Source organism: Anser brachyrhynchus (assembly GCF_964034855.1).
Source record: "Anser brachyrhynchus genome assembly, chromosome: 6".
NCBI classification, from domain to species: Eukaryota; Metazoa; Chordata; class Aves; order Anseriformes; family Anatidae; genus Anser; species Anser brachyrhynchus.
Window position 1 is genome coordinate 30,415,848 of NC_137700.1, and position 22,786 is coordinate 30,438,633.

General features: G+C 67.9%; 4 protein-coding genes across 11 annotated transcripts; 2 read left to right on the plus strand and 2 right to left on the minus strand.

Annotated features, from left to right (window-relative positions):
- Nucleotides 1–65: 65 nt before the first annotated feature.
- Nucleotides 66–6,466, minus strand: ZDHHC16 (zDHHC palmitoyltransferase 16). Of its 7 annotated transcripts, none has more exons than XM_080596830.1 (11): nt 6,357–6,466; nt 3,443–3,695; nt 3,068–3,262; nt 2,822–2,910; nt 2,603–2,631; nt 2,266–2,399; nt 1,971–2,018; nt 1,315–1,400; nt 931–1,049; nt 782–852; nt 66–561 (listed from the first exon to the last, which is right to left on the minus strand). In XM_080596830.1, the coding sequence occupies exons 2-11, from the start codon at nt 3,677–3,679 to the stop codon at nt 97–99; spliced, it is 1,473 nt and encodes a 490-aa protein (XP_080452956.1). In that variant the 5' UTR covers nt 3,680–3,695; nt 6,357–6,466; the 3' UTR covers nt 66–96. The 7 variants fall into 7 exon arrangements, with proteins under 7 accessions (XP_080452956.1, XP_080452958.1, XP_080452957.1 ...); XM_080596832.1 differs by having other exon boundaries at nt 926–1,049; XM_080596831.1 differs by lacking the exon at nt 1,971–2,018.
- A 100-nt stretch (nt 6,467–6,566) lies between these two features.
- Nucleotides 6,567–8,437, plus strand: EXOSC1 (exosome component 1). 2 transcript variants are annotated; one of them, XM_080596856.1, is made up of 7 exons: nt 6,568–6,744; nt 6,838–6,912; nt 7,268–7,356; nt 7,591–7,624; nt 7,771–7,821; nt 7,902–7,986; nt 8,171–8,437. In XM_080596856.1, the coding sequence occupies exons 1-7, from the start codon at nt 6,595–6,597 to the stop codon at nt 8,275–8,277; spliced, it is 591 nt and encodes a 196-aa protein (XP_080452982.1). In that variant the 5' UTR covers nt 6,568–6,594; the 3' UTR covers nt 8,278–8,437. The 2 variants fall into 2 exon arrangements, with proteins under 2 accessions (XP_080452983.1, XP_080452982.1); XM_080596857.1 differs by lacking the exon at nt 6,838–6,912 and having other exon boundaries at nt 6,567–6,744.
- A 510-nt stretch (nt 8,438–8,947) lies between these two features.
- Nucleotides 8,948–11,594, minus strand: PGAM1 (phosphoglycerate mutase 1). The gene is made up of 4 exons (XM_080596852.1): nt 11,359–11,594; nt 10,655–10,929; nt 10,092–10,272; nt 8,948–9,986 (listed from the first exon to the last, which is right to left on the minus strand). Exons 1-4 carry the CDS (start codon nt 11,495–11,497, stop codon nt 9,817–9,819), a joined length of 765 nt encoding a protein of 254 aa, XP_080452978.1. The 5' UTR covers nt 11,498–11,594; the 3' UTR covers nt 8,948–9,816.
- A 138-nt stretch (nt 11,595–11,732) lies between these two features.
- RRP12 (ribosomal RNA processing 12 homolog) lies at nt 11,733–22,683 on the plus strand. The gene is made up of 34 exons (XM_080596799.1): nt 11,733–12,289; nt 12,896–13,134; nt 13,226–13,309; nt 13,513–13,589; nt 13,719–13,824; nt 13,927–14,043; nt 14,159–14,297; nt 14,612–14,739; nt 15,069–15,167; nt 15,247–15,338; nt 15,410–15,521; nt 15,659–15,756; nt 15,882–15,996; nt 16,078–16,220; nt 16,428–16,549; nt 16,681–16,745; nt 16,857–17,019; nt 17,139–17,293; nt 17,941–18,008; nt 18,205–18,298; nt 18,460–18,618; nt 18,698–18,778; nt 18,852–18,957; nt 19,092–19,199; nt 19,278–19,435; nt 19,746–19,837; nt 19,949–20,104; nt 20,280–20,452; nt 20,575–20,691; nt 20,947–20,996; nt 21,251–21,329; nt 21,642–21,709; nt 22,049–22,131; nt 22,336–22,683. The coding sequence occupies exons 1-34, from the start codon at nt 12,094–12,096 to the stop codon at nt 22,436–22,438; spliced, it is 3,945 nt and encodes a 1,314-aa protein (XP_080452925.1). The 5' UTR covers nt 11,733–12,093; the 3' UTR covers nt 22,439–22,683.
- The last annotated feature ends 103 nt before the right edge of the window (nt 22,684–22,786 follow it).

Consider the following 22,786-nt stretch of genomic DNA (forward strand, 5'->3'; position numbering starts at 1 on the left):
TGGCCTCCCTCTCCTGCCCTGCCCCTAGACTGCTGTGCCCCCCACCACAGAAAAGAGCCCTTAAAAACAAAACAAAAACACATTTATTGGATGGTCTTAAAAAGTCTGCCTGGGGAGCAGGTAAGTCGTCGTCTGCCCCCAAGCCTGCTGGAAGCTGAGCCGGGCCCCGGACCCGTGCACAGCGAGGGCGGCACCTCCAGCTACAGCAGGGAGCAGCAGCTCTGCCCCTTCCCCCGGGGCCGCCCGCAGCCCCCCAGGTGCCGGAGAGCAGGCGTCCAGGCACCGACCGAGTGCAAAGAGCTTCCCAGGGCTCCGGCTCCGGCCAGGGTCAGTGGTGCGTGCCAGCACCCGCCTGCCAGCAGCCCCCTGGGCCGAAACAGAGCCACGGTGGTGGGTTTGGGTCCCCTCGCGCTCCCCCCGCCGGCGGGGAGGGACGTGTCTGCGGCACCCAGGCCTCAGATGGCCAGGAGCGGCTCGCGCACGCAGGGGGGCAGCTCCCAGCTCAGGCCCGTTCCGTGCGGCAGGTGAGGAGAGGGCAGCAGGACGCGGGTGAGCCAGTGCCTGTGGAGAGAGAAAGCCGAGGTCTCAGCGCTGGGGAGCGGAGCCAGGGCTGTCGGCAGCAGCGAGGAGCGTGAGCCTGTGTCCCTTGGGTGCCGCGACAGCCCCCCTGCCCGCAGAGGTGGGTGAAAGGGGGCTGGCAGGGGGCCAGGCGCTGTCCCGCTCACCCCCACCCGCCGCTGTGCCACCACCTTTCCACACAGGGGCTTCCCTGGGGCTTTACCTGGGCACGTCCACGCCCAGAAACACCTTCCAGTTGTCCCAGCTGCCGTAACTGTAGGGGTTTCTGAACACCTGTGCGTTAGGGAGATGCACATCAGCTCCGGCTCTGCCCGGCTGGCCCCCCCGCCCCAGGGGCTGCGCTCACCTTGCCTTTCTTTTGCAGCCGCTGCCTCTCCTTCCTGTTGATGTGCCTCTCGATGCTGGTTTCCCCGCGGGTAATGAGGGCAGCGTGCCACAGCGTGAGGGCACCCAGGGCCAAGGCTACTGAGCTGGGAACAGCAAGGCACAGCAGGTTGCACGTAACACCCCCACTAGCGTCAGGGGCTGCGGCTGCCTTCCTGAGTCTCACCCCGTGCCAGGGACCTGAACTTGCTCCTCCTGAGGCCCAAGAGCCAGCAGGGCAGGGATATCTGTGCTAGAGCGAGGCAGCGTGGCCCAGGGGAGGTGGAGTGCAAGGGCCATTGCACGGCAGCACCGCAGCGGGCCGCGCTCTGCGTCCTGCAGCGCCCTCGCGCCCAGCCCGTGCCCCGTTACCTGCACAGGACCCAGAGGTAGACCACGCTCTTGTGGAAGGCTCGCTGGCGGAAGGAGAAGGTGGGCGGCGGGGTCTGGTAGTACGTCTGCAAAAGGACAGAGGAGGTGGGTCAGCCCGGCTGCTCGACAGCGTGAAGCCGGGCAGGGAGCGCTGTGCCCCTCGCTGACGCAGGGATCAGGCAGCTGGAGAGGGCTGGAGCCAGAGCCAACACAACAGCCAGGGCGATGGGGAGGCAGCCACGAGACAGACAGACACCACCCGAGAGCTGGCACGTGAGTGACAAGCAGGGGGGGTGGAGGTAGGGGGGCAGGTCACCACACCACGTAACGGTGATGCTGGGGGGGAGAGGTGTACCCGCTGCTGCCTCCCCAGGAGAGCAGGGCCTGAGCAGCACATGCCAAGCAGCTGCTGCCCGCGGCTGCTGCTGCCACCAGCCAAAGCCCCTGGAAAAGCTCGGTGCGCAGGGGAGCAGGCCCCTAACTGCTGCAGGCAGTGCCCGCAGCAGAGCTGCCCAGCCAGCCCCGGCTCTGTGACCCCATGGGACAAGCGGGGGGGCTGGGGCTGGCCGCAGGCTGCACCTCGAGAGCAGGACCCAGGCTGCAGGGCAGCTCTGCCCCGCGCTGCCTGGAGCAGCTGGGGAGCGGGGATGTCCCACCTGGTTGGCAGCCACCTGCAGTCTCTCCTTCTCAAGCAGTTTCATTCTCTAGGGGGATGGAAAATGGCACCAGTTACATGGCTCAGAGGAGAGGGCTCTTTCCCCTCAAACCTCACCAGACCAGGGCAGCACGGGCCTCGCAGGAGGGGGGAGAAGGGGAGCAAAGTCACTGCGACACCAGGGCTGGTCCAGCCCTGTTCTGCAAGCTCAGCCCGGGGAGCCCAGGCAGCCTCTGAGCACGCTAGCGCTTCCTCTCCTGGGGCAGAGCAGGGGCTCTGGTCACCCGCCCGCTCACCTCGATGGCTGCGTAGGCGTCCCGGAACATGTCCCAGCCGCTGATGCTGCAGTAGATGCAGCCCATGGTCATGAAGAGGCAGAAGGAGAAGAAGTAGCGGTGGTTGTAGTGTCCCACGCAGTTATTCAGCCAGGCTGCCTCTGGGGTTAAAGGTCTGTAACTGTTACAGGTCGCGGGTCCAAACCCACCCCGCGGGGATCAGGACCCCTGGCCAGGCTCCCAGCACCCTTCCTTCCCCGTGCTGGGGGACTCGGGAGAGAAGTGGGGCAGGGAGAGGAGGAGGAAGCAGGGCTGGCTCCCCGGGAGGGTGCCGCTGGGTAGTACCGCAGAAGGATACGGCAGTGGTGGTCCATCTTCAGCACGCACCTGGGAGGGAGGAGAGCAGCACGAGTGTCAGCGCCAATGCAAGCACTGCGTCTGGGAAGGGGCAGCCAGCCCCCCCGGCCCCTCACGCTGTGCTAGAGGCGGGCGAGAGGCCAGCAGAGCAGAGGGGAAGGGGCTCAGCCCTCCCAGCACGTGGCAGGGAAGGAGAGGTGTCCTGTCCCGGCAGCCCTACCTGTTGCAGATGCTGCAGTGGTGGGTGCGAGCCGGCTTGGGGGCAATGCATTTCCTGCAGATGGAGACGCCTGTGAGGTCGTTCTTGGCCTGCACACAGGTCAGAAGAGGGGATGTGCACCCGAGCCCCGCGCCGTCCCCTGCTCCTCGTGTTCCGCGCCTCCCCTCCCAGCACTGCCCAGCCCGGAGGAACCCCCAGGGCTCAGCTGTAGCCGGTGCCAGCACCCAGCTGCCCGTCGGTGCCCACCTGCGGGGGGTGCCCAGGCGAGGTGGTGATGGCCTTGTAGTAGTGGAAGACGATCATGACGAGGTTCCAGTGCCCGTAGGTGAGGTGCCAGCAGATCCAAGCAGGCGTGTACGTCTGCAGGATGAGGGGCAGCAGGCAGATGTACACGATGGCCACGATGGAGCTCGTCAGCCCGATCACCAGTGCCACGAACACCTGGGGGAAAGGGGCCGGGGTCAGCAGAGCGGGCAGCATCTGCCCCGTGCTGCTCAGGACAGACAGAACGCAGGCACGGGGAAAAAAGCAGACCCCACACCACGGCCCCTGCCCCTTCTTTCCTGGAGCAGCGCAGCTCACGCCCAGCCCTGAGCCCCGTCCGCCCCCTCCCGCGCTCACCACGCCGAACCAGCGGGTGACGTGGTCCACCAGCCAGTAGACCGGCTCGAAGAGGGAGTCGAGCACCACGTCGCTGTTGGTGAAGGAGTTGTAGAGCAGGGAGCGGAGGCAGAGGCGCCCGTAGTGCCAGAGCTGCCCTGCCTGCCGCACCAGCTTGAAGCGCCGCCGCCGGCCCAGCCGCAGGCACTTGAGGAGCAGGCGCATCACCGCCGCGAACATCCGCTGCCGGCTCCTCATCCCCGCTGCGCCGCGCCTGCGGGGGAGAGGCTCGGCGTGGGCAGGACGCCCTCTTACCCTCTGGCCTGGCTGTCCCTCGGGGCGGGTGTCCCCTCCTGGGTGCGCCGGTGCAGCCCCGCAGGACGCGCAGCGGGGCCGGGCTCTCCTCTGTCCCGCGCAGAGCAGCAGCAGCAGGGGGAGCTGAGCCCCGGCTCCACGAGGCCCGGCTGTGAGGCTGCCTGGGCGCGGAGCGGGGGACACGGGTCCCCCAGCCCTCCGCGCCTGACCTCAGGCGCTCCCTGCTCCCATCTCATCTTTCCCGGAGGAGAGGGGGCCAGGGAGCGACACGGAGAGTCTGACTCAGAGGAAACCAGAGACGGCGCGGGCACCCGGGGCGCTGGGCCTGTTGCAGGGCAGGGATACGCTTGCAGAGCGGGGTGATCCCAGCCCCAGCCCGTCCCGACTGGCTCGGGAAGGGGGAAGCCCACACAAGACCCGTGCCCTCTCCTCACCCCCAGAAGGCAGCACCTGCACGCTGCTTCCCTTCGCTTCAGCCTCCGGACCAAGCCGCAGAGGCCACCCCTCGCTCATCCCAACCTCGCAGCCCCACTCCAAGAATCCCAGCGTAACTGGGATAAGGTCAGCGAAGGAGAGCCCCCGGCGGGGCGAGGCTGCACAAGTAGCAGGGGCACGCGCAGCCGAGCGCTCACCTTCCCGCGGAGCCCCTCGTCCCGCTCAGGAGCCGTGCCGCAGCCAGGAGGAACCCGAGCCGGCCCAGAAACGAGGCAAATGATCTGCCGGGTCGGGGCCCCCAGGCTCCGCGCAGGCACAGCCATCAATATTAAGTGGCGCGGCCGCCCCGGGGTCCTGCCAAGGCACGCTCCGAGCCGGGGCCGAGTGCCCGTCTCGGCGCGGTGCCAGCGGCAGCGCTGCACCACAGGGCGCGCCTGGCGGCAGCCCCTAGCACACCCCAACCCCAAAACCATCTCCGTCAGCTGTGCCTGTGCCCCGTGAGCCGTGTGGGGCTGGACACGAGGACAGCACCCCCCACGCAGCTCCTACCCAGGTCTCCACATCTCCTGTGCCCTGATCAGGGATGTGCAAACCCCAGCGCCGAGCTCCCATCTGCCCTTAGCCCCCCCGAGAGCGTTTCTCTGACACCTTAGGTGAGAAGCGCATTAACAACCTCAGTCTGGGCAGGCTTTGGGCGGCACCAACCCACGCGTCTTCAGCGCGGGAAGACGCACCGCTGCGGCCAGCAGCTGGGGGTCAGCCCCACGGGGACGCCCAGCACCTCTCTGCCACGCCGGTTCCCCCCTTCCCGAGAGCACCAGGCTCCCAACCGAGGGGGATTCCCCCCCCCGACAGACGGCAGCAGCCGGGCAGGGCGCCCGCAGGGGGCGAGCGGCTGACCGGGGACAGGGCAGCGCCCCCCTGCAGCCAGCCCAGCGCCCCGGTGGGGCGCCCGGCACCACGGGGCCGCCTGCCCGCTGCCTCCAGCGCAGCCAGGACTTCGGGCAGGCCCCTGCAGCCACCAAGGGGGCACCTGAGAGCGGCCGGACCCCTGCCTGCCCCCGGCCTCCCCCAGCCCAGCACTACGGGGCACCCCCAGCCCTATGGGTCCCCCAGCACCCATTGCCCCCCCAGATCCCCTAGGCCCATGGGGACCCCCAACACCCACGGGGACCCACAGCACCCACAGCCCCATGGGTCTCTCAGCACCCCCGGTCCCATGGGGCCTCCCCAGGTCCCCATCCCCATGGGTCCCCCAGCACCCATGGCCCCCCCAGCTCCCCCAGCCCCATGGGCACTCAGCACCCATGGGCCCCCCAACCCCATGGGGCTCCCAGTACCCCTTGTCCCATGGGCCCTCCCCAGGCCCCCAGCCCCATGCCCCCCCCCAGCACCCCCAGCCCCATAGGCACTCAGCACCCATGGACGCCCCCAGCACCCATGGGCCCCCCAGCATCCACGGCCTCATGGGGCTCCCAGCACCCCTGCTCCCATGGGCCCTCTCCAGGCCCCCAGCCCCATGGGCACTCAGCACCCTTGGGCCTCCCCAGCACCCATGAGCCCCATGGGGACCCCCAGCACCCACGGCCCCATGGGGCTCCCAGCACCCCTTGTCCCATGGGCCCTCCCCAGGCCCCCATCCCCATGGCCCCCCCAGCCCCATGGGCACTCAGCACCCTTGGGCCCCCCCAGCACCCATGAGCCCCATGGGGACCCCCAGCACCCACGGCCCCATGGGGCTCCCAGCACCCCTTGTCCCATGGGCCCTCCCCAGGCCCCCATCCCCATGGCCCCCCCAGCCCCATGGGCACTCAGCACCCTTGGGCCCCCCCAGCACCCATGGGCCCCCCAGCACTCACGGCCCCATGGGGCCCCCAGCACCCTCAGCCCCATGGGGCCTCCGCAGGCCCCCATCCCCATGGGCCCCCCCAAGCACCCCCAGCCCCATGGCCCCCAGCACCCATTGCCCCCCCAGCACCCATGAGCCCCATGGGGACCCCCAGCACTCCCGGCCCCATGGGCCCTACCCAGGCCCCCAGCCCCCCCCCAGCCCCCCCAGCCCCACGGGCACTCAGCACCCTTGGACCCCCCCAGCACCCATGGGCCCCCCAGCGCCCCCGCCCCCCCCAGGTCCCCAGCCCCCCCCCGCCGCCCCGAGGCCCGCCCCCCCGCCGCGGCCGCCCACCTGCCGCCCTCTCCCCGCCGCCCGCCGCCGCCATGCCCGGCTCCCCGCCGCCCTCACGGCCCCGCGGCGGCGCCTGCGCGCCGCGCCCGCCGGCGAAGCGCCATCTTCCCTCGCCGAACTACAACTCCCAGCGGGCAGCGCGCTCCCTCGCCCGGAGCGCAACCAATAGCCGCGCCGCTTTCACCTCCGTCCCTTACTGACAGCCAATAGCGGGGGGGCTTCTGGGCGGGCGGGCAAGATGGCGCCGCCGGCGGCTCGGTACTGCGTGCCGGGGGAGCGGCTGTGCAGCGCGGCGGAGGCGGCGGCGGGCAGCGGCACCTACACGCGGCACGGCTCCGTCTTCTCGGCGCTGGCCGGCTGCCTGCGGCGGGGGGGCGAGGACGGCGGGGTGAGCCCCCGGGGGGTGGTGGTGGGGGTGTGTGTGTGTGTGTGAGGGGGCGGCGGGGGAGGACGCCGCGCTGAGCCCCGCCGCGCCCCGCAGGTGCCCGTGGTGTCGGTGCTGAGGGACGCCGAGGCCCAGCTGCTGCCCGACGTGGGCGCCGTGGTGACCTGCAAGGTGCGGCCGGCAGCCCGCGGGGTCCCGCAGGGCCCGCATCGCTCGGGGGGGAGGGAAGGGGGGAGGGCGGTGGGGTGGGGGCCGCTGCCCGCCCGCCCCGGGGGGCTGCCGGGCGCTCTGCCTTCCAGAAACTTCTCCGAGGAAGGAGGACGCCGGGTGAGCTCCCCGCCTCTGCCGCGATGGATTCGGCTGCCGGGAGGACGCAGGCGGAGCGTGGGGCGCGAGGTGCCGGCACGCGCCCCGTGGCGGCCCTGCCCTGGAGCCCGGACGCCGAGGAAGGAGCCCTGGGAAGGAGCAGCAGCACCGCAGCGCGCCGCCTGTGCCGGCACCGACCCCCCGCCCCTCCTCCCGGCAGGTTTGCAGCATCAACTCGCGCTTCGCCAAGGTGCACATCCTCTACGTCGGCTCCACGCCGCTCAAATCCACCTTCCGCGGCACCATACGGTAAGGAAAGGGCTGGGCGTGCGGCTGCCCGCCGGCCGAAGGGGTGTCCTGGCCTGCCCCCGGCCAGCTGGGGGAAGTTTGCTGCCTTGGCACTTGGCAGGAGCCGTGCTCCAGCTGCTGGGAGATGTCCAGCAGGTGCTGGATGGTGTCCAGGGAGGCTGGGGCAGCTCCTGCCGCGGGGTGAGGGGGGAGAGAGACCTGCTTGGTATTAGATTCCTGTGTCTCCTTTTCCAGGAGAGAAGACATTCGAGCCACCGAGAAAGATAAGGTCAGCAAGGCACTGCTGGGAACTGAGCCGCCTCCGCTCCGGCGCCCTGTTGGCAGGGGCGCTCATCCCGCCACGGGCCCTGGGGTGGCTGCCACTGAGCAGCACCCTCACGCGCTGCGCGTTCGTGTCCGCTCTGTCCCACGCAGGTAGAAGTTTACAAGAGTTTCCGCCCGGGTGACATAGTCCTGGCCAAAGTCGTATCCTTTTCCCTCGGGACGACAGTGGGGGACGGAGGGTCCGTGCAGGGAGACCTTTCCCTTAACCCGCCTCCGCCCAGATCTCCCTGGGGGACGCGCAGTCCAACTACCTGCTGAGCACGGCGGAGAACGAGCTGGGCGTGGTGGTGGCTCGCAGCGAGGCAGGTAGGGGCAGGCGGCCCTGCACGAGGAGCAGCTGATGCAGCTCGGGGAGCAAACGGCCTCCTCCCTGCCTCGTCCTGCTGAGCCTCGTGTGCCGTGGCGGGAGGCCTGGGGCTGCTGGGGGTGGGAGATGCGAGTGGAAGGCGAGCGGGGAGGGAACCAGCCCCCTGACGGGCGATGTCCGCAGGGGTGCAGATGGTGCCCATCAGCTGGTGCGAGATGCAGTGCCCCCAGACGCACACCAAGGAGCTCCGCAAGGTGGCCCGCGTGCAGCCGCAGTTCCTGCAGACCTAGCGGCCCCCTCGCCCGCCAGCCTGCACCCCCGGGAGCTGCGGGGACCTGTAGGGGGTGGTCTGTGGGGCCAGAGGGGGCTCCTCCAGACAGCCCCACGCGTGAGAGGCTGGAACAGCAGCGTGGGTTTTATATTTCTACTGTAATAAATCTTTTTTTGAGAGCTCTGTGCTCTGCTCGGTTATTGGCCGGAGGAATCGCGCTGGCTGCCTGTAGCCCCGCTGGTCTGGCGGCTGCAGCGGAGCTGTTTGAGGGGGCCGTTTCCCCCAGGGGTGCAGGTGCGAGGAGATGTCTGTTAACCAGCCCGTGGCTGGGGAAGGGGAAGCACCAAGCAGCTTTGAGGTCCCCGGTAACCAGCGCAGGCTGCGGCTGTTCTCATCCTGCGTTATTGCCTCAGGCCACGCGTGCCCCGCGTGCCTCCGGGGCCCAGGGAGCGCCCCACCCCAGAGCCGGGGAGGCCGGGCTGAGCAGCGGTGAATCACTCCCTGCCGCCGTGATTGCAGAGCCACGCTTCGCTCCCCGGGGCCCAAGCGCCTTCCGCAGCTGCAAGTCACCAGCAACTGCCGCACCGCGGACACGTGGGAGAGCCGGAAAGGAGGCGGGGGGCAAGGCAGGAGCCCCACGGGGCCCGGGCGCGCGTGGCGCAGCGTTAGCAGAAATCACCACCAGCTCCTTATTGCATATTTATCTTTTATTGAACTGGAACAAGACAGCTGCTACTGTTGGACAGTTACGTTGACCCAGTGCGAGGCCAGGCTCACTACACCAGCAGCGGGGGAGGCCACAGCGACGGCGCCAAGTACACGGTTGTGGGATGGGGCACGATGGCATCTACGCCACCACCACGAGGCAGCAGGGCTGGGGTTGGCTTTGGCTGGGGGAAGCACGCGGCGGACACAAACTTCCAGACAACACGCTCCCTCCTTTGTCCAAAGGCAATAAATTAAAGCAGGGGCTGGTAGAGCTAGCTCCAGGTTCGCGAGTACCGCCGCTGGGCGCCGTACCACACGGGAGCACGGTGGGGCACGCGCCACACAACCACCCTAGCAGTATCTGAACAACCTGGTCTTCACGCCACGCTCCCACGAGGGGAGAGGGCACCCCTCCCCTCCCGGTCACTGCCTGTGCCGCGCTCCCCCCACCGCTCCCGTCGGGCCCCTGGAATAACTAAATCAAGCAACAGAACTACAGTAACAGTGACAAGAACTGCTGGGGAAGCGAAGCAGAGAAGCCAGGCACGGCAAGGAATTGCGCAGAGCATCCCCCGGGGGCTGGGAAGAGAATGCAGAGGGGTGCAGTTGCTGCCTGGCAGAGTGAGGGCTCCCTTTCGCATCAGACCCCCGTGCACGCAGCCCCTCGCCCCCGGGCTCCCAGGCTGCCTGCAGAGGGGAGCCTGGTCCAAAGGGAAGGGGCCAAGTCCTGGGGAGCTGCTCCCTGCTCCAGCTCTGCAGCTCCAAGTTCCTACGGCTGTGGGGTGTGCACAGGGGGGTGGGGACAGAGGGGGGGACAACTCTACTAACTCGCTAGCCTGCGCGCCTGGCCTCACTTCTTGACCTTGCCCTGAGCGGCCACAGCCTCCATGGCCTTGCGCACCGTCTCCTCATCCCCCAGGAACTGCATGGGCTTGATGGGCTTCAGGTTCTTGTCCAGTTCGTAGACGATCGGGATGCCGGTGGGCAGGTTCAGCTCCATGATGGCCTCCTCCGACATGCCTGCGAACACAGGGGCCGGTCACCCACGGGGAGCGCAAGGGAGAGCCCCGCTCGCACAGAGCTGGGGCCGTGGGGCACCCCGAGCGCCGCGCGGGGCTGCCCTACCTTCCAGGTGTTTGACAATCCCCCGCAGGCTGTTGCCGTGAGCTGCGATGAGGACCCGCTTGCCCTCTTTGATCTGCGGGACGATTTCCTCGTTCCAGAAGGGCAGGGCCCGGGCGATGGTGTCCTTCAGGCTCTCGCACGTGGGCAGCTGGTCCTCCGTCAGGTCAGCGTAGCGCCGGTCCTGCAGAAACACCGCGCTCACACCACGGCCCCGCACCCCCGGCCGCTGCTGCGCGCCAGCGAGGGGCAACCCCAGGGGCAGAGCAGCACGGGAAGGCGGCACCAGGGCCTCTGTCCCGCAGCTCTCGGCTCAAGGACGCGCTCTGCGCGCACAGAGCTGGCGTGCAGCTACACGCCCGTGAGAAAGCACCTCTGGGATCTGCCTCCAGACTGCGCTCGGCTACAGGCCCTGCTGGGGGGCAGCAGCACGACACTCGCTGCAGCCTCTCTGCCCAGAGCAAACAGGGAAGCGCAGGTCGCGGGGCTAATAATTAACAGCTCCCCTCGACTCCGTGCCGTGCCCAGGGGTTCGTCCTCCCCCGGGGGAGAGGGCGGCCACTCACCTTGCTGATGGTGCTGTAGAAGGGGTGGTCCGACTGCATGGGCGGCGGGGGGATGTCGTAGGAGCGCCTCCAGATCTTCACCTGCGCCTCGCCGTGCTTGGCGGCCGTCTCGGCCTTGTTGAGGCCGGTGAGCGCCCCGTAGTGCCGCTCGTTGAGGCGCCACGTCCGCACCACCGGCAGCCACATCTGGTCGATGGCGTCCAGCACGGTCCACAGGGTGCGGATGGCCCGCTTCTGCACCGACGTGAAGCAGATGTCGAACTCATAGCCGGCGTCTGCAACGGCACCGGGGGGCGGCTGCTTAACGGGGGGGGGCGACCGGGCACCGGGCCGGTGCGGCGGCGTTGTGTAACGGGAAGGGCCGGGGGGGGCAGCGGGCACCGGGAAGGGCCACGAGGGGGGAACGGGAACTAGGCGGGGGGACACCGGGGACCGGGCGGGGATACCGGGGACGGGGAGGGGACACCGGGGACATACCGGGGACGGAGGGGGTGGTACCGGAGACGTACCGAGGACGGGGGGGGGAACACCGGGGACATACCGGGGACGGGGGGGGACACCGGGGCCCTGCCCGCCACCCCAAGATGGTGCTCGGCCGGCTGAGCGCAGCACGAAGAGGCCCCCACGGACCCCGTTACCGCCACCGTGTTGGAGGGAGGAAGGCCTCGCCGTTACCGGCCGCCGTTACCGGTCCCCGCCGTTACCTCGCAGCGCCTCCCCGCCGCGCCTCGCCTCCTGCTGGCCGGCGGGGCTGAGGTCGGCGTCGTACCAGCCGCTGAAGCGGTTCTCCAGGTTCCAGGCGCTCTCGCCGTGCCGCACGAGCACCAGCCGGTACGCCGCCATGCCGCCGCCGCCCCCGCTGCTGCCGCCGCCGCCGCCCGCCCGCGACTGCCCCGCGCCGCCCCGCCCCGCCCCGGGCAGTGCCCCGCGCGCATGCGCAGCCCGGCGCGGCGCCCGGGCGAGGCCGCACGTAGCGCATGGCGAGCCCGCGAAGGGCGGCGCGACCTTCGGGCGGTGACGTCAGCGCGCCGTAATGCCGCGCGGCGCGGCGCGCTGCGGGCCGTAGTGACGCGAATAGCGGCGCACTTCAAATCCTCCCTGCGGCGGAGGGCGGTGCGGCTGCGGGTTGTAGGGGGGTGAGAGGGGAATGTAGACCTCGGGCAACACACGAGGAGCTCCTCAGGGCGCGGAGCTGCCCGTGTTTCCTCCCCCAGTACAGCGGCGTCACGCGGCGCCCTTTGCCTACGCCACCAACTTAGGTCACCCATCCAAGCCCCAACCGGGGATGATCCTGCTTAGCTTCCCGCACGCCCCTCGCAGAGCCGGCAGCCCCGACCAAAGAGACCACATAGGTCGCCCATCCAAGCCACAGCCGGGCGCGACCCTGCTTAGCTTCCCGCACGCGGCCCGCACAGGCGGTAACCACGCTCTCCCTCAAAATGGCGGCGGGCGCCGGAAGCGGAAGCGCGGCGGGGCGGCACGCGGCGCGGGGCAGCATGGCGCGGTGCGGGCGGCTGCGGGCCGGGGCCGCCGCCAAGCTGCGGCGCTGGCGGAAGGGGCACAGCAGCGACTGCAACCCCGAGACCCGCCGGCACCGCCTGGCCGCCAGGAGCCGCTTCTGCAGCCGGCCCGCCGGTGAGCGCAGAGCACGGGCATGGGCACCGGGGGGGTACCGGGAGGGCACCGGCACCGGGGGTACCGGCACCGGGGGGTACCGGGAGGGCGGCGGGGGCCCTGTCGGGACTCGGGAGGGCACCGGGACCGGGAGGGCACCGGGGAGCACCGCCCGGACCGGGGTGGTACCGGCACCGGGGTGGTACCGGCACCGGGGTGGTACCGGCACCGGGGGGTACCGGCATCGGGCGGTACCGGGAGGACACCGGGACCGGGGGGGGCACCGGGAGAGCGGTGGGGGTGCTACGGGGACCGTGGGGGCACTGCCGGGACCAGGGGTGTTGCTGGGACCCGGGGGGGCACCGGGACCGGGAGGCACCGGGAGGGGACCGGAGGGGTGCTGAAGGGACCCGGGGGGCCCCGCCGGGACCCGGTGGGACCGGGGGGTACCGGGAGGGTGGGGGGGGACGTGCAGGGTGAGCTGCATAGGGCCCCCGGGGTGGGAGGAGGAGGATGAAGATGAGGAAAACGAGGAGGAGGAAGACGATGATGATGAAGATGAGGATGAAGGAGGTCTGGGGCACGGTTGTACCGGCCTGACCCCCCGCCCGTGCCGTCTCCCGGCAGAGAAGAGCACCCTGACGGTGGACGCGGTGAAGCTGCACAATGAGCTGCAGTCGGGGTCCCTGCGCTCGGGGCGGCCGGGGGGCAGCGCGGTGCCGCTGCCCATGGAGGAGGAGGAGGACGGCGAGGCCGCCACGGAGAGGTCCTCGGGCACCTTCCTGAGCGGGCTGAGCGACTGCACCAACGTCACCTTCAGCAAGGTGCAGCGCTTCTGGGAGTCCAGCTCCGCCGCTCACAAGGAGGTACTGGGAGACACTGGGCTGGGTGCGGGGGTCCCCGGGGGGATCCCGTTACACCGAGGGCGCCGACCGGCTCCCCTTGGTGCTGTGACAGATCTGTGCGGTGCTGGCGGCCGTGACGGAGGTGATCCGCTCGCGGGGGGGAAAGGAGACGGAGACGGAGTACTTTGCTGCGCTGGTGAGTGGCCGCCGCGGGGAGCAGGCACAACGGGAGCTGCTGCTGGCAGCCTGGGTGCGCTGCCAGGGGTGCCGAGCTCCCGTCAGATGCACCGGGCATCCTTCTCCTGCCGAGGTGCTGTCGGGCTGCTCCTGGTTTCTCTGTCGCCTTCTCCAAGGCTTTGGGAAAGGCTGTGTCAGTGCAAACCCTATCTCTGTTCCCAGATGACCACGCTGGAGGCAGTGGACACCCCGGAGTCGCTGGCTGCTGTGGCCTACCTGCTCAACCTCGTCCTGAAGCGGTGAGTCGCCGGCAGAGGAGTGGGGAGAGCTGCCCCTGTCCTGGCAGAGGGCTGGCACTGTCCCCCCTCGCCAGGCCGGGTGCGTGGTTCCCTGTGTGCCTGCCTACCCTGCGCCCCTTCCCCCTGCAGGGTCCCCAGCCCGGTGCTCATAAAGAAGTTTTCGGACACCTCCAAAGCCTTCATGGGCATCGTGTCCTCGCAGGCCTGCAGCGGCTCCACCTCTGCCCTGCGGTGGGTGAGTAACGGAGAGGCGGGCAGCAGCGCCAGCTCTGCGGGGCTAGGCAGGCAGTGAGGGGGTCTCTGAGGGGTGGTGCTGATGTTCCTGCCCCTCCTGTAGATCCTGTCCTGCCTGGCCACGCTGCTGCGCAAGCAGGACTTGGCAGCCTGGAGCTACCCTGTCACCCTCCAGGTCTATCACGGCTTGCTGAGCTTCTGCGTTCACACCAAGCCCAAGGTGAGTCCCCAGCGCCCTGGGCTGTGCCCGTGCTGCCTCCTGGGCTCATTTTGGGGGCTGGCTGTGCTTGTGGTGCCCAGGGTTCCTACACACCTCCATTCAAACCGTTCCCCAGGTTCGGAAAGCAGCTCAGTACGGCGTGGGCTCTGTCCTGAGAGGCAGCGAGTTCATGTTCGGAGACGCAGCCCCTGAGCATCACCCTGCGGCACCCTCCACTGCTAAGTTCTGTGTGCAAGAGATTGAAAAAGCCGGAGGTACGGGGCGCTGGGGCAGGGGTTTGTGGCTGAGAACGAGGGCCCTGCAGCATGCGAGAACAGGGACTGGAAGGGAATGGCACAGTGCGCAGCACTGCAGGTTGCTGTGAGAGGAGCTGCGGGGGGTGTGAGATGACGTTGGGATGTTCAAGGTGTTTGCAGAGCTCTCTATCTGTTCTGTTCTTCTCAGAAGTGTTTGGGAGGGATATCAGTTCACCCCACCCACATCTATGGGTCAGTCCCAGCTCTGCCGTGGGGTCCCTGCGTTGGGCAGAGCTGTGGTCACAAGCACGGGTGCTGCTCCGCTCCCCCAGGTGCCAAGGAGGCCACCACCACCCTGCACGTCCTGACCCTGCTGCGGGATGTGCTGCCCTGCTTCCCTGCGGCCGCGGTGAAGACCTGCTGCGAGACCCTGCTCAGAGTCATGACCCTCAGCCATGTGGTGAGTGTCCCTCTGTCCTTGTGCCCGCAGCCATGCCAGGCTGCCAGGACAGCCCCAATCCCAGTCCCAGCTCTACCAGCTTGGCCCTGGAGGGGCTCAGACTCCCCTGGCTGTTGGCTGGGGAGCTGCAGGACCTGGAAATGCAGGATCTGAGTGTGGAGCACCCCAGGGAGAGATGGGGCTTGCTGGCATGGCTGCTGTGGAGGAAGGAGGATGCCCTACCGGAGATGGGGCTTTCCTGTAGGGCTGGGTAGGGCAGAGGCCATTTTGGGGTAGGGGCACAAAGGATCTTCCATGGAGCTGCCTTTCCTGACCCCGTGTCCTTGCAGCTGGTGACCGCGTGCGCCATGCAGGCCTTCTACAGCCTCTTCAGCGCCCAGCCCAGCACCTCCTGCCTGCCGGCCGAGCTCAACGCCCAGATCATCACCGTGAGCGCGGGGTGCTGCGGCGGGGAGGGACAGGGCTGCTGTCACTTCCACCCTTCCCACCGCCCCTCTGCTCCCCCAGGCGCTGTACGACTACGTGCCCAGCGCCAGCGACCTGCAGCCGCTGCTCACCTGGCTGTCCACCATGGAGAGGGCGCACGTCAACCTGGGCAGGTCGGGAGAGGCCGGGGCTGGGCAGGGGAGAGGCCAGGCTCCGTCTCACCAGCCTCCTGTCCTTCCCCCAGGCTGCAGAAGGACCTGTGCTGGGCTCACCTGCCCCGTCTCTTCTCGGCTGCCATGAACTGCTTCCTGTCCCCGCACTCGCAGGTGGTGTCAGCTGCAGCACAGACCCTCGAGGTACCGACTGGGGGTCCCTCTCCCAGCCTGCCTTCCTGGGTGGCAAGCTGCCCTGGTCCTTGCTGGTGGCCAGGCTGGGGTCTCTGCCTGGGGCTGGCCCATCGCAGCCCACCACCGGCCCATTTTTTGCCCTGCAGGACCTCCTGACCGAGTGCGTGGCTCCCCACATGGACGAGCTGGGCACCGTCACCGCGTCTGCCCCGGCCCCTGCCTCCTACCTCTGCAAGATGTTCAGGTGGGGGCAGTGGGGTGTGGGAGAGGCCGTCCCCCGGCTCTAGCCGCTGCCTGGTCCCCAGCGGGGGCTGGCAGGCCGGGTGGCACGGTGCTGCGTGCGTCCCCATCGCTGTCCCTTCCCTCCAGGTCGGTGGAGGACGGCCTGACGTACCGCTTCCACGCGGCGTGGGACGAGGTGCTGCAGGTGCTGGAGATTTTCTTCGAGTCGTGCGGGAAGCAGTGCCACCCCATCATGAGGAAGGTGAGCGGCGAGGCGGGGAGGCTGTGCGGGGTCAGCCAGCCTCCGCGGCTCCTCGGTCACCCTCCTGCCCTGTCCCTGCAGTGCCTCCAGTCGCTGTGTGACCTGCGTCTCTCCCCGCACTTCCCCTACACGGCTGAAGTGGACCAGGCGGTGGGGGCCGCCGTGGGTGCCATGGGCCCTGAGGTGCTGCTGGAAGCCGTGCCCCTGCAGATCGACGGCAAGGAGTGAGCGCAGCCCCCGGCAGTGGGAAACAAGCCTGCCTTCCCCTTAGCCAGGGCCTGGGGGCCCCACGTCTGCTGGTTTCCAGCCCCCCTGCCTCCCCGCGGTGCTGAGCCTCCTTGTGGGCACAAGCTCTGGGGCCGTGCCCCGTGGCCAGGGGCTGGTGCTGGCAGCACCCCGTGCTCCCCCTCACCTCTGCGCTCCCTCCCCAGGGAGAATCTGGATTTCCCCCGCAGCTGGCTGCTGCCCGTGCTGCGGGACTACGTGCAGGGCGCGCGGCTCGGCTTCTTCACCAGCTACTTCCTGCCCTTAGCAGCCACCCTCAAGAGCAGAGGTGAGGAGGGGCGGCGTGGAGGGGCTGCAGGGGTGCAGTGCTGGGTGCTCTGCAGGACCTCCGTTCCTTGGGGGCAGAGCAGGGCTCTGCCTCCTCTGCTGCTCTGCTCATCTCTCCCTTTTCTTTTGCAGCCCTGGAATTTTCCCAGGCCGGGAAGAGCCTGGAGTCCAAGATCTACGACACGCTGCAGTGGCAGGTAACAGGGGGTGCTCGCCCCCCCCTGCCGTGGCATATCCACGGTGCCAGGCTGGGCGGTGGCGTCCTGGACAAAGGCTGCCGGCCTCCCTCTCCTTCCCGTGCCTTCCAGGTCTGGAGCCTGCTGCCCGGCTTCTGCACCCACCCCAAGGACGTGGTGGGGGCCTTCAAGGGGCTGGCCCGCACCCTGGGCATGGCCATCAGCGAGCGCCCGGACCTCCGCCCCACCGTGTGCCAGGCCCTGCGCACCCTCATCCACTGGGGCTGCGAGACAGGTCGGGTGGGCTCTGGTGGGGTAACGGGGGGGTCCCTGTCCCCTGCAGCGACCCGGTGAGGGCAGCTGTGGGGTCTGACGGCCCCGCTGATCCGCACCCCCCTGTCCTTCGCGCCCCAGATGCGGAGCGAGCAGAAGTGGGTCGCTTTGCCAAAAACTTCCTGCCCATCCTGTTCAACGTGTACAGCCAGCCCGAGGAGGACGGCAGCAGCAGTACTCAGCGCCGCTCCGTGCTGGACACCGTGCGTGCTTACCTGACCATCACCGACCCGCAGGTGAGGGGCACGGGGACCTCGTGGTTTCCCTCATTTCATGGGGTAAGGGGGGGAGGCTCTGCTGGCCGTGGGCTAAAAGCTCCCAGCCGGTCCCATTCTGGTGGGTGCATGACTTGAGAGGACGGTAGGAAGCAAGCTGGGCGGAGAGCAGTCCCTTCTCTTTCCTGATGGGAAAGGATCCCTTTTCTGGTCAGGGGTCTGGAATTTCCCAGTCTTGTAACTACACCTGGAGCACCAAGCGTGAGCCCTTCGTGGGTTTGTCTGGCTCTTTTTAGACCCACTCATGCTTCTGGTCTCCATGAGGTCTTGTGCAGCGTTTACCCAGCGGATAGCACGTGCTATTAAAAAAAATAAAAATAAAACTCCATTCAGTTCTGAGCCTGCTCCTGGGCTGTGCCGGAGCCTGCCCGAGCTGTTGTGTTGCCAGCTTGCCCGCGAAGCCGCAGGGTGCTCACACAGCAGCTGCTGCAGGCCCTCAGGTCGGCCAGCTCCCCGAGGCTGCCGCAGAGCCCACAGCAGGGCAGTGGGTGCAGCAGCGGAGGGATGGGGCCAGGGCCCTGATGCGGTGCGGGTGGGGGCTGCGCTCCTGAGCCCCGGTGCTCATGGGGAGCAGGAGGGAGAGTCCTGACTGCGTGCCTGCCCTGCAGATGGTGTGCGGGTTCCTGCAGAAAGCCAGCGAGAAGCTGACCAGTCCTGAGAGCTCAGAGTTTGCCAGGTAACACCCGGGGACTGGTGCTATGGGGGGAAGCTGCCAGCTCCCTCACGCTGAGCAGCACTGGGGGCACCCAAGCTGTCCCTGTAGGGCATGCCGCTCTCGTGCATCGAATGGGACTCGAAACCAGAGTCCCAGCTTGGTCGGGGAGCGCTGGTGACCCTGCAGTTACCTACCTGCTCGTCCCTCTCTGCTCCAGGCTCTCCCTCCTGGATCTGGTGGTGGCAATGGCACCCTACGCTGACGAGCAGTCGCTGGGCTCCCTGTACAGCACCATCCAGCCTTCCCTCCAGGTCAGTCTGCTCCCAGCCCCAGCAGGCACGGGGTGCAGGGGGCACCTTCTGCTTGCTTCCATCTCGCAGCTGTGCTGCAGGACGGGTGTGCAGCGTGGGTGCCGCGGTGATGCCATGCCAAGGGGCCACGCTGACGGCGGTGCCGCTGGCTGTCCCCGCAGAGCAAGGAGCGCAGCATGCAGAAGAAGGCGTACAGGGTGCTGGAGGAGGTGTGTGCCGCTCCCCATGCCCCCTGCCAGGCCTTCGTCCGCTCGCACCTGGAGGAGCTGCAGGCAGCGCTGCTGGACTCGCTCAAGAGCGCGGCATCCCCGGCCAAGAGGGTGAGAGCGAGGGCTGCTGCGGGCAGGGGATGGGGCTGCGTCCCTAAGTCTAATGGCATCGGGCTGTTTCTCTCCCCAGCCCCGGCTGAAGTGCCTGTTCCACATCGTGAAGCAGCTCTCGGCTGAGCACGAGCCCTTCGTCACCGCCCTGGTCCCGGAGGTGAGCGTGGGACCCGGGGGCTTGCGGCCGTGGTGGGTGGGTGCAGGGCTGTGACCCGCCTCCATGTCTCCAGGTCATCCTGTGCACCAAGGAGGTGTCGGCGGGGGCCCGCAAGAACGCCTTCGTGCTGCTGGTGGAGATGGGGAACGCCTTCATCCGCTTCGGGCCCACTCCCCAAGGTGAGCGGCTGCCTTGGCCCCACGGCTGCTCTGACCCGCGCCTGGCCCCGATGCTGATCTCTCCCTGGCTGAAACGGGCCAGAAGGGCTGCGGGGCACGAGACGAGCAGCTCCTGAGTTGCTCCGCTCTCGCAGAGGCCATGGAGCGGTTCCTGCTCCTGGTGTACGCAGGGCTCACGGGCTCGGTCACCATGATCAGCTGCACCGTGCTGGCGCTCACCCGCCTCTTCTTCGAGTTTAAAGGTGAGCGGGGACGGGGTGCGGGGCGCGGCGGGGCCGGGCGGCGGGCCGGGCACGGGCTGAGCCCTGCTGCGCTCGCAGATCACATGGGGCTGAGCGTGGTGGAGCAGCTCCTGCAGAACGTCTGCCTGCTGCTGGGCTCCCGCACGCGCGACGTGGTGAAGGCCGCCCTGGGCTTCCTCAAGGTCGTGCTGCTGCTGGTCGACACCAAGCTGCTGGCCAAGCACGTCCAGACCATGGTGAGAGCTCAGCGTGGGGTGGTACAGCTGGAGCTGCCTTGCCCCTGGTGCCTTGGGGACGTCAGGGGTGTCCCCAGCTGTGCCCTGCTCCTGCCTGGGAGCCGAGGGGCACAGCCTTGGTCCCGGTGGCAGAGAGAAGGCTCCTCGCCCAAATATTGGCGTGGATTTGCCAGAGACCCCCCACAAACCAAGCAGGGAGACCTCCCTGCAGCCCTGCCTGCGGCACAAGCGGGTGCAGGGAGATGGCAGGAAGGTGCAGGAGGAGGGCGGGAGGCTGGGGGGCTCTGATCTCAGGGGTCTCTGCTGGCAGCTGGAAGCTGTGGGGGGCCTCTCGGATGACATGAGGCGCCACTTCCGCATGAAGCTGCGAAACCTCTTCACCAAGTTCATCCGCAAGTTCGGGTGAGTCGGGCGCGCTGCGGCTCCTGGGGCAGTGGGAGAGCTCCCGGGAAGCGGTACGGGAGGCCTGGGTGCCGCACCGCGGGCGCTGAGGGCTCTCTGTGCTCCCCGCAGCTTCGAGCTGGTGCAGGGGCTGCTGCCAGCCGACTACCACAAGGTGCTGGTGAACATCCGCAAGGCTGAAGCCCGCAGCCGCAAGCAGCGCGCCCTGAGGCAGGCGGCTGCAGAGACGGAGGAGGAGGAGGCACCTGCCCAGCCCAGGGGAGACAGGTAGAGATGGGCTGGGGGTGAATTAGAAGCAGCCCCAACACGGGGCCTGGTGCTGGACCTGCTCGGCCGATGCCTCTGGAGATGCTCAGGCATTAGGGTTACTGTGCTGTGGGGCAGGCTGGGGTCTGCACCCCAGCTTCGTCCATCTCCATCGTCCTCTGTGCCTTGTGGCCAGCATGGAGGAGATCCTGGCAGACTCAGAGGACTCGGAGGAGGAAGAGGAGGAACGGCAGCGAGGCAAGGCGCGGAAGAAGCAAGCACGGCAGAAGGGGCAGGCATGGCTGAAAGAAGGGGAAGAGGATGAGCCCCTCAACTTCCTGGACCCCAATGTGTCCCAGCGGGTGCTGGGTGAGGAGCAGAGCCTTTGGGGTGGATGGGGCAAGGGGTGGTGCAATGCACAGGGACCCTGGGGTATGGCTGCTGTGGAAGTCGGCCCTTCCCCAGGCCCTGACCCATCTCTCCATGTGCAGCCACCGAGCCAGCCCCCAAGAGATCCAGAAAAGTGAGCCACGACTTCCAGGTGTCCGAGGACGGGCGCCTGATCATCCATGATGAGGAGGAAGAGATGGAGGATGATGGAGCTAAAGGTACTGTCTGGGATGGCAGAGACTATGCTCGACCTGCTCTGGCACTCCGTATGTTTTTTTTTTTGATCCTGCCTGTGCATTCTTGGGAGTTTGGGGTAACATGGGTGGAAGCATCCTTCATTGTCGAGGGGGTGACTGGGAGGAACACGGCTACCCGTGCTGGTTTGGCAGGGGCTCCCTGCCCTGGAGGCTGACACGGTGCAGGGGCTCCCCTGTGCCTGTGCCCTGCGCTGACTCCCTTGTCTCGTGCCGTAGGTGCGGACGAGGAGGTGGCGGACGTGCTGCAAGAAGTGGGCCTTCGCACTGTGAGTGTGGGGTGCGTGGTCCCGGGGAGACAGGGGGTGCCTGAGCTGCGGCTCTGCCCGAGAGGCCAGAGGGAACACAGGGCACACACCAGCTGCTCGGAGGGGATAGGAGGCTGGCTTGGGACAGGGGATGTGCGTGGGGGTTGTGGAAGGTCCGTGGACCCCTGTGGGAGGAAGCAGAAGGTTGTGGGTCTGTGGGGGGCAGTGCTGTAAGGACAAGCCAGCTGCAGGGACCCCGTGTCCTCCTCCTGCAGAAGAAGAGCCAGAAGCGTCGGTTCAGAGAGGAGGCAGACGATGAGGAACCAGAGGCCGGGAGCTACCCTCAGTACAGAGGTAATTACGCGTCACAGTACAGAGTACTGAGTATACAGTACGTCTCAGTACAGAGGTAATTGCCTGTGCCTGCTCTGCAGGGGCCAAAACCATGTACCCTCCATGCTGGGCTGCTCCAAGCCAGCTGGAGCAGAGGTCTTTGCTCATGTGAAGTTGTCACGGTTCTGTGCTGCTCTCCTGCCCTCGCACTCAGGAGCAGGAGGCAGAAGCAGGAACAGCTCCCCCAGCCCTGGTTTATCCCAGTGTGGGAGCTGGGGAGGGGGAGCCAGGCCCTGGCAGACCCTTCCAACACACACGCTGCCTCTTTTCCAGCTGGAGGCTCTGGGATCCACCGGCAGCTGGGCAAGGAGCCAGCCTTCGGTGCAGAGTACAGATCCAAGGTGAGGGTCCCAGGGGTGGCAGGGCCTGGGGAGGGGTGCCTTGGGCTCTGCTGGGGCAGGATTGCTGCTGGCCTGGGGGCAGGAAGCGCTGGGGGCATCTCTGCTCCAAGAGGAGCTGCCAGCACATGGTACCTCTAAAAATCTTGGCCCTCGCTGTGGCCGGTTCCTGCTCAGCACTCAAGGCAGGGGCCTGGTGCTGCAGCATCACCTGGGTGGGGGATCAGTCCCAGGGGCTACGCAATGTAGTCTTTGGGGTGACCGTGTGCCAGGGTTGTCCAGAAGGAGACGTATGCATCTCCCTTTGTGCTTCATCTTCTTCCATGTCTATATCTCTCACAGAAAGGCAAAGGCGACGTGAAGAAGAAGGGCCAGCTCGACCCCTATGCCTACATCCCCCTGAACAGGGCCAGGCTCAACAAAAGGTGGGGCTGGCCGGGAAGGGCACAGGGGGGGGAGTGGGGTCAAACCTGGGCCTGATGCTGCTCATTGTCATTTTTTGTGGGTCTGGGGGCTCCCTGCCAGCCTCTGTGCTGTTCCTCGCAGAGCTTGGAGCAACCTTGCCCTAGCATGCAAAGGGGCTGGCTGTGCCCACGTTAACACGGCCACTGGCCGATTTCTTCCTCCAGGAAGCAGGCGAAAATGCAGGGCCAGTTCAAGGGCCTGGTGAAGGGCGCCCAGCGCGGGGCCAAGGCCGGCCGCAAGAGCCACCTGAAGAACCGGCGCCCCTGAGGAGCCTCGGAGGCTCTGCCTGCACCTGCCCAAGGCCTGATAACACCCTGCGACATAGAGGAGCTGTGGGACAGGGACTCTGTGAGTGGAGGCTCCTTGGGAAGCCACCTCTATGGACTCGCGGCCTGAGCCCTGCCCTGGAGGAAGCTGCTGGGTTGCCTGGTGCAGGTGTGTGTGTGCGCGTGTGTGTGTGAGAGCAAGTAATGTAATGAACTCCCTGTACTGATAAACACCCCTTGTTCACACCCAGCCTTGATTTCTCTCCTCCTTCCTGCGAACACTGCCCTCAGCACATCTCCTGCGGTGCAGCTGGTCCTGGTGCCGGGACCCTGCGGGGCACCAGCCTGG

Bases quoted from the DNA above. Each gene is read 5' to 3' on its own strand.
- EXOSC1 (XM_080596856.1), top strand. From the start codon at position 6,595: ATGGCGCCGCCGGCGGCTCGGTACTGCGTGCCGGGGGAGCGGCTGTGC. The intron at 6,913-7,267 runs GTGCGGCCGGCA...TCCTCCCGGCAG, and splicing joins GCGCCGTGGTGACCTGCAAG to GTTTGCAGCATCAACTCGCG. The intron at 7,987-8,170 runs GTAGGGGCAGGC...CGATGTCCGCAG, and splicing joins GGTGGCTCGCAGCGAGGCAG to GGGTGCAGATGGTGCCCATC.
- ZDHHC16 (XM_080596830.1), bottom strand. From the start codon at position 3,679: ATGAGGAGCCGGCAGCGGATGTTCGCGGCGGTGATGCGCCTGCTCCTC. The intron at 2,911-3,067 runs GTGGGCACCGAC...ACCTGTGTGCAG, and splicing joins CGCCTGGGCACCCCCCGCAG to GCCAAGAACGACCTCACAGG. The intron at 2,019-2,265 runs GTGAGCGGGCGG...CCATCCCCCTAG, and splicing joins ACGCCTACGCAGCCATCGAG to AGAATGAAACTGCTTGAGAA.
- RRP12 (XM_080596799.1), top strand. From the start codon at position 12,094: ATGGCGGCGGGCGCCGGAAGCGGAAGCGCGGCGGGGCGGCACGCGGCG. The intron at 13,825-13,926 runs GTGAGTAACGGA...CCCCTCCTGTAG, and splicing joins CCACCTCTGCCCTGCGGTGG to ATCCTGTCCTGCCTGGCCAC. The intron at 15,997-16,077 runs GTGAGCGGCGAG...CTGTCCCTGCAG, and splicing joins GCCACCCCATCATGAGGAAG to TGCCTCCAGTCGCTGTGTGA.
- PGAM1 (XM_080596852.1), bottom strand. From the start codon at position 11,497: ATGGCGGCGTACCGGCTGGTGCTCGTGCGGCACGGCGAGAGCGCCTGG. The intron at 10,930-11,358 runs GTAACGGCGGGG...GTGCCGTTGCAG, and splicing joins CGGCGGGGAGGCGCTGCGAG to ACGCCGGCTATGAGTTCGAC. The intron at 10,273-10,654 runs GTGAGTGGCCGC...GTGTTTCTGCAG, and splicing joins TCTACAGCACCATCAGCAAG to GACCGGCGCTACGCTGACCT.